This window comes from Osmia bicornis, chromosome 2 (genome assembly GCF_907164935.1).
Source record: "Osmia bicornis bicornis chromosome 2, iOsmBic2.1, whole genome shotgun sequence".
In the NCBI taxonomy this organism is placed as follows: Eukaryota; Metazoa; Arthropoda; class Insecta; order Hymenoptera; family Megachilidae; genus Osmia; species Osmia bicornis.
The window spans coordinates 12,380,880-12,392,718 of record NC_060217.1 but is presented as its reverse complement, the minus strand read 5'-3'; the positions used below and the strand labels follow the sequence as shown (position 1 = coordinate 12,392,718).

The window sequence follows — 11,839 nt, the reverse complement described above, 5'->3', positions numbered from 1 at the left end:
TACCATCACTGAAATTATTAAAGGTTTGGTTAGTTTCAGGTACATGCCAATGAGATTGGAACCTGGGACCAAAATTTAAACATGGTCTGTTTTACCGATTCGGAGTTCAGCCTCGACGCTTGAAATATTTGAAATGACATCTACTCTGAACAGCTGTTACCTTGTCAAAGCTCAACAAATAACATGGTCGACATAGACAATTAAAAAATATATATAGCACCAGATGTTCACACGTTGCATTTTAAAGAAATGTTGTTCGTTGAATTTTTATTAATTCAGATTATATAGGAACTGGTACACACTTGTGAATTACAATCACATGAGTCACTTTCAAAGTGTGGTTATATTTATTAACCAATAAATGATAATCATAAAGAAATCACGGTGGAAAACACTGCAGAATAATATTAAAAAGACATCTGTTAAAGTAATGTGTTAAGCATGAATTTTTATTTTCTTATGTAAGATTTGGATTTGCATTAGAACGTTATCTTATCAAATTTTTTGGCCATGTGTTGTCATGGTGTATACATTTAACATTTTATTTCTTTAGGATGCGCATAGCGATGTCGTTAAACACGTTGATAATAGTTGTTGTTTGTAAACTACTATGTCTGCTTCTTCTTTTATCGATTTTTTTAATAATATGGAGAAAAAAATATTTCAAAAAGCGGGCAGAGAGATCACAAAAAGAAACGGTTGTAGGTTTTTTTCATCCATATTGTAATTCTGGTGGTGGTGGTGAAAGAGTACTTTGGGCTGCAGTCAGTGCTATACAAGCTAGGTACAAAAACTTTTAAGTTAATTGATTAATAAATATCATAATTTTCATTAATGTAAATTCTCTTTCAGGTATTCCAATGTACACATAGTGATTTATACTGGAGATCTTGATGCTCATCCGGAACAAATTATCAGTAAAACAGAAAAAGTATTTAACTATAAAATCGAACGCAAAATTGAGTTTGTATACTTACATAGACGAAAATGGGTGGAAGCTTCAATGTACCCCTATTTTACACTCTTGGGACAAAGTTTAGGATCAGTTTGGTTAGCCATTGAAGCTTTAAACGGCTATGTTCCAGGTGAACATGTTTTTTATAACTTTAGTACCTTTGTCACATATTAAACACCATATACCATTATAAAATGTTTATGAAATATAATTTCAGATATTTACATTGATACCATGGGTTATGCATTTACATATCCATTATTTAGATACATTGGTGGATGTAGAATAGCAACCTATACTCATTACCCAACAGTTTCAACTGATATGTTAAAACATATTTACAGAAGAGTGATTTCGCATACTAATAACAGAGTTGTAGCTAGAAATCCATTTTTATCAGCTGCCAAACTGCTGTATTACAAATTATTTGGATATGTATGTACACGAAAATTTTTAAATAATTACATTATAAAATTATAATTTATAACAATGATTTCAGATATATGGTTGGGTTGGCAGTAGAGCTGAAATTATAATGGTTAATTCCACATGGACTGAAGAACACATTAACAGAATTTGGAAATGTCCATTAAAAACTCATAAAATTTATCCGCCGTGTGATGTGAAACATTTAACGTCGCTACCTCTTCTCAATGATGATGAAAAATGTAATAGTATTCGTATAGTTTCAGTTGCACAATTCAGACCAGAAAAAAATCATCCATTAATGTTAAGAGCCATGTATGAACTTAGATCGATCGTTAAAGAAGATGTTTGGGAGAAGGTAAATTTAGTATGACTTAGTAACAAATAGTGAGGAAAGGTAATTTTACGCTAATATTACGTAATTTTTTCAGATTCGACTAATTCTTATTGGTTCCTGTCGAAATTTTGAAGATGAAGCTCGCATGAAAGACATGCAAGATTTATCGAAACACTTTGCATTAGAAGAAAACGTGGAATTTAAATTAAACGTACCGTATTCAGAGCTTACCTCCGAACTTCAGAGAGCAACAATTGGTTTACATACAATGTGGAATGAGCACTTTGGGATTAGCATTGTTGAATGTATGGCAGCTGGATTAATAATGGTAGCTCATGCATCCGGTGGTCCAAAGTAAGATTCTATTAAAACTATGTAATTAATACAATATACAGTTATAATACAAAGATAAAACTTTGATGATAATTTAAAATATTTATAGAGCTGATATAATAGTAACTCAACCTGGATCTCAGAATGGTTTCTTAGCCACGGAAGCGGAAGAATATGCAAAAATAATAGCACATATTATTAATATGAATCCAGAAGAGAGGACTGCAATTAGGATGGTTGCCAGGTATGTAAATACAATATGCACACTGATTTGTAAAAATGTTTCTGAACAAAGTTACTAAATATTAACAATATTTCAGAGCATCTGTAAATCGATTTTCCGATGAAGTATTTGAAAGAGAATTTTTAAGAACGATAGAACCATTCTTCAGGCAAAAACAGGAATAACTTCTAAAAAATTTGTTAATAAATGAATACGCCCTTCACATTCTAATAGCATTTATTACGCTATAAAACGTACAAACGTAATTATTTACCTTATATATACTTGTTTTTATATCCACAGCCTTCGCATTCTAAAGCATAAGAGACGTTATCTCCATCTTTATTTTCGCATAAGTTAAAGCGAGGATTGAAATCCTTTAACATTAGTTCGGCCACTTTTATGGCAGTTTCAGTGTGACAAGTAAGTTTCTTGCTTCCAAGATTAATTTTAGAAACACCTTCGGCTAGAGCCATTAAAATTATTAACTAAAAAAAGAGAAACAATTATGCTATCGCATTACTTTAAAAATTATTCGTAATTAGTTTTTGGAAATATACCTGATCTTGAGCATGATCATCAACACAAGATCCTGCTAAAATTGTATCCAAAATTTCTTTAGCTGATTGTGTGCCTGGTGGAATTTGTTCCTGACGTCCGGACCCCAATCCGGAACCACCAAAAATACATCCACTAGATGTTGTACATACTACACTAATAGCATTTATATTTGATTATTAGTTTTAACATATAAAACAAAATTGTTTACATACTTATGATATCTTACTTGATACCAGATCCATTTCCCACAGCTATAGATCTATCTTCTTTATAAGTTTCAATATTTATTGGTGGTAAGGGAATATTATGTTTATTTAAACCTTCAGTTAAAAGTGATTTAGCATCATTTGCCATTTTATAAGCTTCCTGGGAAAGCAGGAAACATTATGACTTCAAAAATTCAATTTTTAACACTGCAATTGTGTTACAGAAAGGAACAACAGACATACTTTAATAGGAACAACACCAGCAACATATGCCCATCCTGCTACCTCGCTAGGAACCCCTGGATCAGTTAAAGTAATAGCCTTCAATGATTGCACTGGTTTTATGTATAAATGTACCTCTCCACCTCCCTTTGGATAATAACCCCTCCATTGATTATTAAAAAGTTAATATTTTCTATATACTATGAATAGCCTCCATATAATTTCTACATATTAAACATACCTTGTTACAACATTGAAATCAAAGTCAGCTCCAAATTTATTAAGTAATGGTCTCAACACTTCTCCAAGGTATTCTATATGGGGCCCCATAGGGACATTTGTGCCACCTTTAAGAATTAGTGTAATAGGCTGAGGGAAAAGAAGAGCACAAGGCAAAGCTACTTGAGCTAACAAACAAATGCAACCAGCGGTTCCTGTATCTACTAAAAATTTGTTTCTTTTATCTCCATTTAATTCATTAGGTTTAAATTCCAAAGCAGTTGATCCTATATGATCCCCTTGGACTTCAGCATTGCACATATTCTTTAGTAGTTGTACTCCTGTAATAACATTCAGTTAAAAAAAAATTTGATAACAAATGTAAATTATAATTTATGAAAATATACCTTTTAAATGCTGTGCAGCAAGGCCAGGTTTGGGACGACCCGCTCGTATGTTATTAATTTTAACTGGGATTTTATATAAAGCACTCAAACAAAGTGCTATTCTTAACACTTGACCACCCTATTTTAATGAAAAATATTAGATTTTAACAGTAAAATACTTTAATGTTGAAATTGAAGCTTATCGATTTTATAACCAAACTCATTTGATACAACGAATATTTGTAAAATACTTACACCTTCCCCTAAGCTTCCATCAATTTCTATTGAAGACATTGTGCGAATGACACAATTTCGTATATAAGATATACGCGTTATCTTGTAAAATATCAGTTTTCTTATAAATTTTAAACGACTCTGAAATATATTTAATAGCTATCACAGTAATGTTTTCTCTGCTGATTTATACTACTTGTTAAATTAATATATTTTTATATTTATACATTTGAACGTTCTCAGTGATACTTCGTTTAATACATTGCAGTGGTCATGCGCAAATTCAATTCTTTATAGTTTACTATCAGACGGCAGGTAACCTGTTTACATTTGTGGTTAAAAAGTGATAAATATTTCAGTTTGTTAGTTTACGATTAAACTGTGTGTTGATTATTTTTCAGTATTTTTATGGAGATAGGGATAAGAGCCTGTTATTTCGTGCAATTACAATTATCGGTGTAACATTATTTGTCATGTCTGACAAAGGAGGAAACGAATCTGTCACTACCAATGAAATTGTTGACAAGTCTGAAGAAACGGGAGAAAATTTAACAAACGAAGAAGCACCCACGAGCCTCGAGACTATTCCTTCTGAAACACCTTTGGTTCGAAATGGAACTCAGACTGCTTCCAAAGACAAAACAAAAAGTAATAGACGCGCTATAATATGATAACAATAAAATGATGGTATTATGTATAGAAATAAATTTATTAGCATTCCGTCGATTTTTCAGTCGATATTTTATTAAAAGCAACCGCTAATGCTCCGATAATGAAACAGAAGAGATGGACTGTCAGTCAAGATCAGTGTATCGGTAAAATTTCTGATTTCGTGAGAAGATACCTGAAACTAGATTCTAACGAAAAATTGGTAAGCGAAAAAAAAGGATTGTGTTCATTTCTTTGATGCGTAAATATTTTATTTTTTTACTTTTTCTCGCTAGTTTCTTTATGTAAATCAAACATTTGCACCTGCGCCGGATCAAGTGGTGAAAAATTTATACAACTGTTATGGAGCCGACGGGAAACTAATACTTCACTATTGTAAAAGTCAAGCGTGGGGCTAAATGCTTCTTGAAGGTATATCAACATTGTCTTGTTTGGACCTGTATCATTAAACGAATAATTAAATGTTTCGTATCGTATATTTTCTCTATATATTAATAAATTCATTGTAAGTATTTTGATGGTTCTGTTATTTTAATTGTAAAATCGTCACAGACGCGCTCATTCATCGAACAAAGCAGAACGAAGTAGCGAAGTTACAAGTTTCGTCGCTTGATAGCGCCACGAGGTACTTTGAGAAGGATGTAGGGATACAAGATAATTTATAATCTCCAAGTAAGCACAAGTAAGTAAGTACATATATACTTATGTATGCATACATACCGTGTATACCTTGATGTTCATAGAAGAACGTTTAATGAAATGTTAACAAGGTAGTCCTATATCGATAGCTTATACTGTATTCACAGTATTTCCAGAGCGCCGTTATCGAGGTCAAAGACTTGAACCCGTAGTTTTCGAGTATGCAGTGTAAGATTTTTCGGGGTTGCGATGAAAGTGTTGTCGTTAATCCAGGTTGACGGAGACGATATACTCTTTCGTACGCTTTTAGAAATTGCATTTTGTTCGCTTCTGTAACATCAATAAAAATCGATAAACTTTTCCATCCATCTTTCGTTTACTTGTATTCTACAATACAGGTAGGAAGATTGATTTATCTTAAAAGGTCGATGCAAATATTAAACTATAAGGCAGTTGCTAAATAATAGATTTATTTTCTCATCCAATAACGGTACTTTTGTTTACAAAAGAAAGGGATAAAGGCGGACGAGGGAAAGGGCTGGTAAATAAACTTATATATCTGATAGAAATTGGCAGCGCCAAGTTAATTAAATATCTAAATGTTGTAAACTAAAGTAACGCGTACGTTTCGTCGCTTCAATCTCGCATACACAATTTCCATCTTTGGAGATTTACGTAAATGACGGACGAATGAAAATCACGAAAAACCCGTGATCCATGGAGAATGTAATGTTATTATGTTACGTGTAAATATCTCATGTCACAGAATGCATGCGCGAATACGCCATTACTTATAGATACATATACATATACGTATATGTATATATACCTACAATCTATATCTATATCTATATTTATATCGATATAATCTCGGCTTTGCCCTTTGTACGTCATAATACATGAAAAAAAGCGAGTAAACGAAATCGATGCGGTCGCGTGATGCGTGGTGGGTGGTACGTGATTGGTGGTGCGTTGTGCATGGTCAACGAGTTCGTTGTAATGCTAGATGACCGTAGATCGTTTATTTTCTCTGACTCGGAAGGTATTGATCGGTGATCATTTTGGCATGACAATTTTTTCGTTTTATACGTTCGGTCGAAAAACAAAGATAAACGAGTAGAGGACATATTTTCAGGGTTGTACGACATTACCAATAGATACGATCAACGTTATCGACGAATAGTATCACGGTCGAAGAATTTCAACGAATTAAAAATACATAATAAGAGCGTGACCCGTCTAATTGCCGGGGGGATAATTAAAATCGAACTGACCGAATATCAGAGAGAGAGAGAAAAAAATACGCGTAATTCGGACGCGCTCAAACGATACATACGAATTTCGAAGCGTGTTTCGTGCTTGCTGACGTACATCGTATACAGGGAACAAAGCGGAGCAAAGTTCAGAGAAACAAAACAGTGGCGCCGAGTCGGTTTGAAACGAGCTGCCGAGTCAAGTTGCGTCTCGTTCGGTTATTTAGTGAACTTTAACGATGCCACCGGCCCCGTAAGCTCCAGCGAGCAGAGCCTGCGTACCGTACAGAGATCCTTGTCTCAGTCCAAGTCCCAAACCGAGTCCAACCAGTCCCGCGTTACCGGCCACCAAATTAGCCGTCGTCAGGGCTTGACCAGTCAGCAGCGGTTGTCTCAATAAAGCTTGTCCACCTAACAGCGTAGCCTGCGGAAGAAACGCGTTTCTTTCATCGTTTACTTATGATTGGTCGATGGACGGATAGAAGGTGGAGAACGAACCTGAGGGCGAACAGCGACTGCGGCACCGGGAGCGGCCCCAGCGATAACCGATTGACGTCCGAGTATAGGGGATGCAACGACAGGACGCACTGCTGCGGCGGTTGCGACCGGTGCCGCGGCAACGGCTGTCTTTACCGTGATGCTAGGGTCCTTTTGCACGATCGCGTTGAAACCGTTGATGGGATCGGCAGCGTAAGAAACCACGCGACGGGAACCATCGGGCTCGATTAAACTGTAACTACCCTGTACAACGTCGCCGTTACGAGTTTCCTCCTGCGCTTTGTTATCACCTGTAGAAAAATATTATTCAATATCAACCGATTTTCTTTCGGCGTGCAATTAAATACGTACCGGTAAGACCGTCGGCAACGCTGTAGCTGAAACTGTACTGAGGATTTGGGTCGAAATTTTCGGTTCGGACGACCGCAGCCTGTGGAAGTGCTGCCACGGTTGCTGCACCGGGAGCAATTAGTCCCGCGCTTGACCCAATTATTCCTGCACGGGCGACAGTTAGGAAAGCGACCAAAACACCGATAATCTGTGGAAATGAAACGAGATTAATGGCGAAAACGGTTTAATCGGATGTTTTGCTGTAACGTTAAACAAAAAGGTAACGGTCAGAATGGAAGCGTAGTGTGAATATTGTAATTACTTTGCAATCCATTGTGATGAGAATGTGAATACCGTTCCGATGGTTCTTCTCCAACAACTGCGTACCGTAGCATTTCGGTAGCGTGGATTTTATACCAATTGCCATCGGTTGACCCCACCCTCGACTTTTCTTCGGTGACACCTTCCACCCCACCGCATCTCGTATCAACCTAATGTTGTAATGCTCTCGTTCTTCGTGTATCTGATATCATCTATGCATCTCTATATGCAGAGACTACGCTTGTTTCTCTATTAGACGTTGATTCGACGTAAACGAAAGAGAAAACAAAGAAGAAAGTGAAGAAAATTCCATTTCAAAATGCTTTTTGAAAATCAATATGTAGAGTGGATATGGGTAGAGAAAAGAAAATAACGCAGAAGAGGTACAAACGATCGATTATATTTAATAAAACTATAAAAATATAAAATTGTAAAATTTCTCGGTGGTAAATTTGACAAGCGATTAGGTATAGGGTTAACAGCAACCTTGAGACGGTTAAAAATGAAGAGGGTATCCTGTGATATACCTAATATCGAATTCTGTTGTCCCAATTATGGTAAAATTGTGAAACTGTGGATAGAGAAATCTAATACACGTCGGGACACCGTGCAAGCGCAAGATCGCAAGTTAGCTGATACTAAGGTGAACTAATATGTATAATTGGTATCATTGCGACATTGAGTAACGAAATCTTAACGTCAATGGAGATATCCTGCATTTCGTCCATGTGGGTCACGTAACTCTAGGAGTATCTCAAGGAATCGCGTGATACCGAGCTGTCAGTTTGCGTAACTTTATTGTATCCTACCATCGATCTAATCTAGCGCAGGTGAACAGCCTGTCGGATGTGTGCGTACGTGTAATCGTGTATAATACGGGAAATTGAACGATTGCAAATAACGCGTTCTGTCGAGCCCTGTAAACTATACGACACCAGCTTACACGAGTGGCAGTAGGGATTTTCTGTCAGCTGGATATAAAGAGCTAGCATCGGTTGCTTCGAGTATCGTAGGCTGTTGGGTTGCCGGTTGTAAAGTAACATCGCGAATCGTGTAATAACGGACCTCGTAAACGAGAGTACTATACCCGTGAATCTTTCAACCGGCAGAGTCTTTTATTCGATACCAGTTATTTTAGCTTCCATCGTTACGCGCCTCTCAATTATTCCACTCGATTCAACTCGAATCCGATTTACTTCGATTTGTTCGATCACCTCTTTCCAGGTAGTACGTACGTAACGCTGAGTCGATTAAACGTAGGGTATAGATACAGGACGTAATTAGATAATACGTCAAATCAATTCTAGCGGCGAGTGGTCGGTCAGGGTGTTCGATCGGTCTTGCCGATACGATTCGATTTCGGTAACGAGCAGACGTAGGAGAACGCGCGAGATATCGTCCCCGGCGGCAAAATGGCGCAGAGCATGAGGATCGGTTGGATCATTCGTAGAAATTTCAATACCCATAGATCGGTGAACGCAGCGGCTAACGCGCTGGTGAACCACGGCGCGTCCATCAATAGATACAGTTTCAAGAATAGAAAATATCGCGTTTTCACCGTATTGATTTTGAAACTGCTGCTCTCGGTCGCGAGCTTCGTTGACTTTTGTATAAGTATCATTTTGTACGACGTGTAACAGAAAAGTACGGTGTTCGACAGACAAGCTATAACGGGCAAGGTCGCCACGTAAAGAATAACAGCCAAATTCGCGCCCTCGAATTGACCGAAATTCGGTCTGGCTGGGGAGGATATCGGTAGTAACGGGGTGAATTCCACGATTCCAACTATAAAAGTCGGTAATAACGAACCGCCCCACGTCCAACCGGCGTACGTAACAAATTTTTGCTTCTCCTCTTCCTGGTCCGTGCTGTTCGGCGATGTCCAACGAAATCTCGTGATAACCAACGTCATGTCTATACAAATAACCAGCAGCCAGAAAGTCGAGGAAATCGTAAGAAACATTATTAACAATCCCAGAATCGAGTAAACGTTCGAATAAATCGACACGTGACATAAGATGCAACCTCCGATACCGATCAAAATTGCGTTCAAAATGATCTGCGACACGTTGTACCACAATACAGCTTTGTGATAAGCCCGAGTGCTTTTTCTCAGCACGGCTAGATAGACCGACACGACGATCGCATATGGAAAGATGTAAATGATATTTGCGAACACAACCATATTGGCACCCCAGAAGTTTAACGAGCTAAACACACTGTCGCAATGCAACGCATCTTCGTTCTCCTCACTTTTATTACTGCTCCCAGCGAACGTGCGGTTTGCCTGTTCATCTTCGGTGCCGTTCTTCTTCCGGTCCTTCCAAATTCGAATAATCTGACCGTCGGAGATGCAGGTTTTGAAACATCTACGTCTTGGATTCGCTTTCTCGTCGAGATTTATGTATTCCTGCTCGTTCACCGTTCGTTTCGGCTCGACTTCCAATTCGAAAGGACCTGAAACGTATTCGTGATTATTTAGATTAGCCATCGGATGGTCGCAGAGGATTTCAACGAGCACGAGCTGCATTATAATTTATAATATGGTACTCACTTTCGGAGCAAACCGAACAGCATAGAGTGTCGAATGCGTTATCCAGAGAATGGTACGATACCACGGTCAATGTATCGTTCAGTGTCTCGAGGTCGCATCGATTTTCATGGTCATCGATGACGTCGATGTCGTGGATGCAACATTTTCGTAGAAATTCTTCGCTCGATTCCGTCTCGTTGTACGCACAATGCACCAGTGCACGGGTAAGGTAAAGTAATAGTATCAGGACACTTTCCGTAAACATACGGGTATAATCGAACACGAAGAACGATGAAATATACCTCGCGGACGTACGGTTTTCGTGAAATTTTCTTTCTTAAATTCGTGCAATTTCAAACATTTCTTTTCTCCGTCTTGATGGACTATCGAAGACTCTGCGGCTAAATGCGCACTAACCACAGTCATTTTCCTCCTTATTTTCCTTCCTTTGGATTTTTTCGCGACAATATTGTCTGCCGTTTCCTCCTTCTTCGCGAATGTCCTCTCTCCCACTTGTCGTCATTCGACTTATTCATTTTTCCCTTTCTTCTGTTCTTATATCACATTCCCTGGACTCCGCCCATCTGGACTTCTTTATCACACCTTTTCTCTTCGATAACACAGGAATTTTAATTAATTATCGTAATTAAGCTTTTCAACGATCGTAGAAGTAGATAAAGTGGAAAAGGTTGGAAATCAAAGATTTTTCATGGAATCGTGTTGCGCAATTGTTTTCCTCGCCGGGATTCCCTGACAAAAAGAAAAATCTCATCCTCTGCGAATAATTTTGTTATTCAACGTGTCAGCAATGACAAGGATACCTGTAGACGTGAACAAGTATTCTTGAAAGATTTTATCGAAAGTGCTCGATCGTAGGAGCTTTTGACTCGATGGTCTCTGATAGCTCTTTATATTTTTCATGCCTCAGAAAGTATCTGTTACGTATATATATACAGTCGATTGTTCTATGCATATATTTTTGACGACTACTTCAGTACGTAAATAATAGGAAAAAATCGCAGCGTTTCCACAAACCGTTTCCAATAGCAAATAGTTTTTCGATGGATGATCAATTTTCGCGAGATCAACCCTTCCACCCGAAAGATCCAGCCTATGGGGCATTGAACTTCGATATCGGAGCTTTAAACGAAACCCAGATAAAGAAATTGAATTTAAGAAAAGCCACCGAAAGATACGCCAATGACACTTATCTGAAAAATCATCCAGAAATCAGAGGGTTGATCGCGATTTTACTTAGGTAATTTATTTCACTCGACCCCAATAAACACGTGCGTTATTAATTATGTATGCGTGTAAATTATCTTCGCTTTAAACTGAATTTTTGCAGACACGTGTTGCATGTACAACCTTCTATGGACGTTCACGAGACGATAGGTGAATTTTTTAATAGACCGCGTAATGAAATACTGACGGATCTCTTAGAATATGGCTTTCGCACCGGACAAACGTTTAACATAAAAACTAGATTACCAG

General features: G+C 37.7%; 5 protein-coding genes across 11 annotated transcripts; 2 read left to right on the top strand and 3 right to left on the bottom strand.

The window, feature by feature from the left end:
* The first annotated feature begins 111 nt into the window (after nucleotides 1–111).
* Nucleotides 112–2,497, top strand: LOC114879247 (GDP-Man:Man(3)GlcNAc(2)-PP-Dol alpha-1,2-mannosyltransferase). Of its 2 annotated transcripts, none has more exons than XM_029194006.2 (8): nucleotides 112–427; nucleotides 554–784; nucleotides 853–1,085; nucleotides 1,173–1,390; nucleotides 1,455–1,739; nucleotides 1,813–2,072; nucleotides 2,161–2,295; nucleotides 2,372–2,497. In XM_029194006.2, exons 2-8 carry the CDS (start codon nucleotides 555–557, stop codon nucleotides 2,457–2,459), a joined length of 1,449 nt encoding a protein of 482 aa, XP_029049839.1. In that variant the 5' UTR covers nucleotides 112–427; nucleotide 554; the 3' UTR covers nucleotides 2,460–2,497. The 2 variants fall into 2 exon arrangements, with proteins under 2 accessions (XP_029049839.1, XP_029049838.1); XM_029194005.2 differs by having other exon boundaries at nucleotides 112–461.
* Nucleotides 2,371–5,740, bottom strand: LOC114879248 (RNA 3'-terminal phosphate cyclase). 3 transcript variants are annotated; one of them, XM_029194008.2, is made up of 9 exons: nucleotides 5,492–5,740; nucleotides 4,124–4,243; nucleotides 3,890–4,007; nucleotides 3,505–3,823; nucleotides 3,285–3,426; nucleotides 3,062–3,201; nucleotides 2,835–2,988; nucleotides 2,549–2,762; nucleotides 2,371–2,462 (listed from the first exon to the last, which is right to left on the bottom strand). In XM_029194008.2, exons 1-8 carry the CDS (start codon nucleotides 5,510–5,512, stop codon nucleotides 2,550–2,552), a joined length of 1,227 nt encoding a protein of 408 aa, XP_029049841.1. In that variant the 5' UTR covers nucleotides 5,513–5,740; the 3' UTR covers nucleotides 2,371–2,462; nucleotide 2,549. The 3 variants fall into 3 exon arrangements, with proteins under 3 accessions (XP_029049841.1, XP_029049840.1, XP_029049842.1); XM_029194007.2 differs by lacking the exon at nucleotides 2,371–2,462 and having other exon boundaries at nucleotides 2,494–2,762; XM_029194009.2 differs by lacking the exons at nucleotides 2,371–2,462; nucleotides 5,492–5,740 and adding an exon at nucleotides 4,330–4,419 and having other exon boundaries at nucleotides 2,494–2,762.
* On the top strand, nucleotides 3,910–5,283 carry LOC114879249 (autophagy protein 12-like). Of its 3 annotated transcripts, XM_046290030.1 has the most exons (5): nucleotides 3,910–3,934; nucleotides 4,371–4,417; nucleotides 4,504–4,750; nucleotides 4,837–4,973; nucleotides 5,047–5,283. In XM_046290030.1, the coding sequence occupies exons 3-5, from the start codon at nucleotides 4,576–4,578 to the stop codon at nucleotides 5,167–5,169; spliced, it is 435 nt and encodes a 144-aa protein (XP_046145986.1). In that variant the 5' UTR covers nucleotides 3,910–3,934; nucleotides 4,371–4,417; nucleotides 4,504–4,575; the 3' UTR covers nucleotides 5,170–5,283. The 3 variants fall into 3 exon arrangements, with proteins under 3 accessions (XP_046145986.1, XP_046145987.1, XP_029049845.1); XM_046290031.1 differs by lacking the exon at nucleotides 4,371–4,417 and having other exon boundaries at nucleotides 3,916–3,934; XM_029194012.2 differs by lacking the exon at nucleotides 3,910–3,934 and having other exon boundaries at nucleotides 4,330–4,417.
* A 123-nt stretch (nucleotides 5,741–5,863) lies between the features above and the next one.
* Nucleotides 5,864–10,145, bottom strand: LOC114879261 (cuticle protein 21-like). Of its 2 annotated transcripts, XM_046290029.1 has the most exons (5): nucleotides 10,066–10,141; nucleotides 7,814–8,061; nucleotides 7,513–7,699; nucleotides 7,162–7,451; nucleotides 5,864–7,087 (listed from the first exon to the last, which is right to left on the bottom strand). In XM_046290029.1, the coding sequence occupies exons 2-5, from the start codon at nucleotides 7,916–7,918 to the stop codon at nucleotides 6,887–6,889; spliced, it is 783 nt and encodes a 260-aa protein (XP_046145985.1). In that variant the 5' UTR covers nucleotides 7,919–8,061; nucleotides 10,066–10,141; the 3' UTR covers nucleotides 5,864–6,886. The 2 variants fall into 2 exon arrangements, with proteins under 2 accessions (XP_046145985.1, XP_029049864.1); XM_029194031.2 differs by lacking the exon at nucleotides 7,814–8,061 and having other exon boundaries at nucleotides 10,066–10,145.
* On the bottom strand, nucleotides 8,114–11,159 carry LOC114879260. Its single transcript, XM_029194029.2, has 2 exons — nucleotides 10,367–11,159; nucleotides 8,114–10,269 (listed from the first exon to the last, which is right to left on the bottom strand). Exons 1-2 carry the CDS (start codon nucleotides 10,608–10,610, stop codon nucleotides 9,134–9,136), a joined length of 1,380 nt encoding a protein of 459 aa, XP_029049862.1. The 5' UTR covers nucleotides 10,611–11,159; the 3' UTR covers nucleotides 8,114–9,133.
* Between the last annotated feature and the right edge of the window lie 680 nt (nucleotides 11,160–11,839).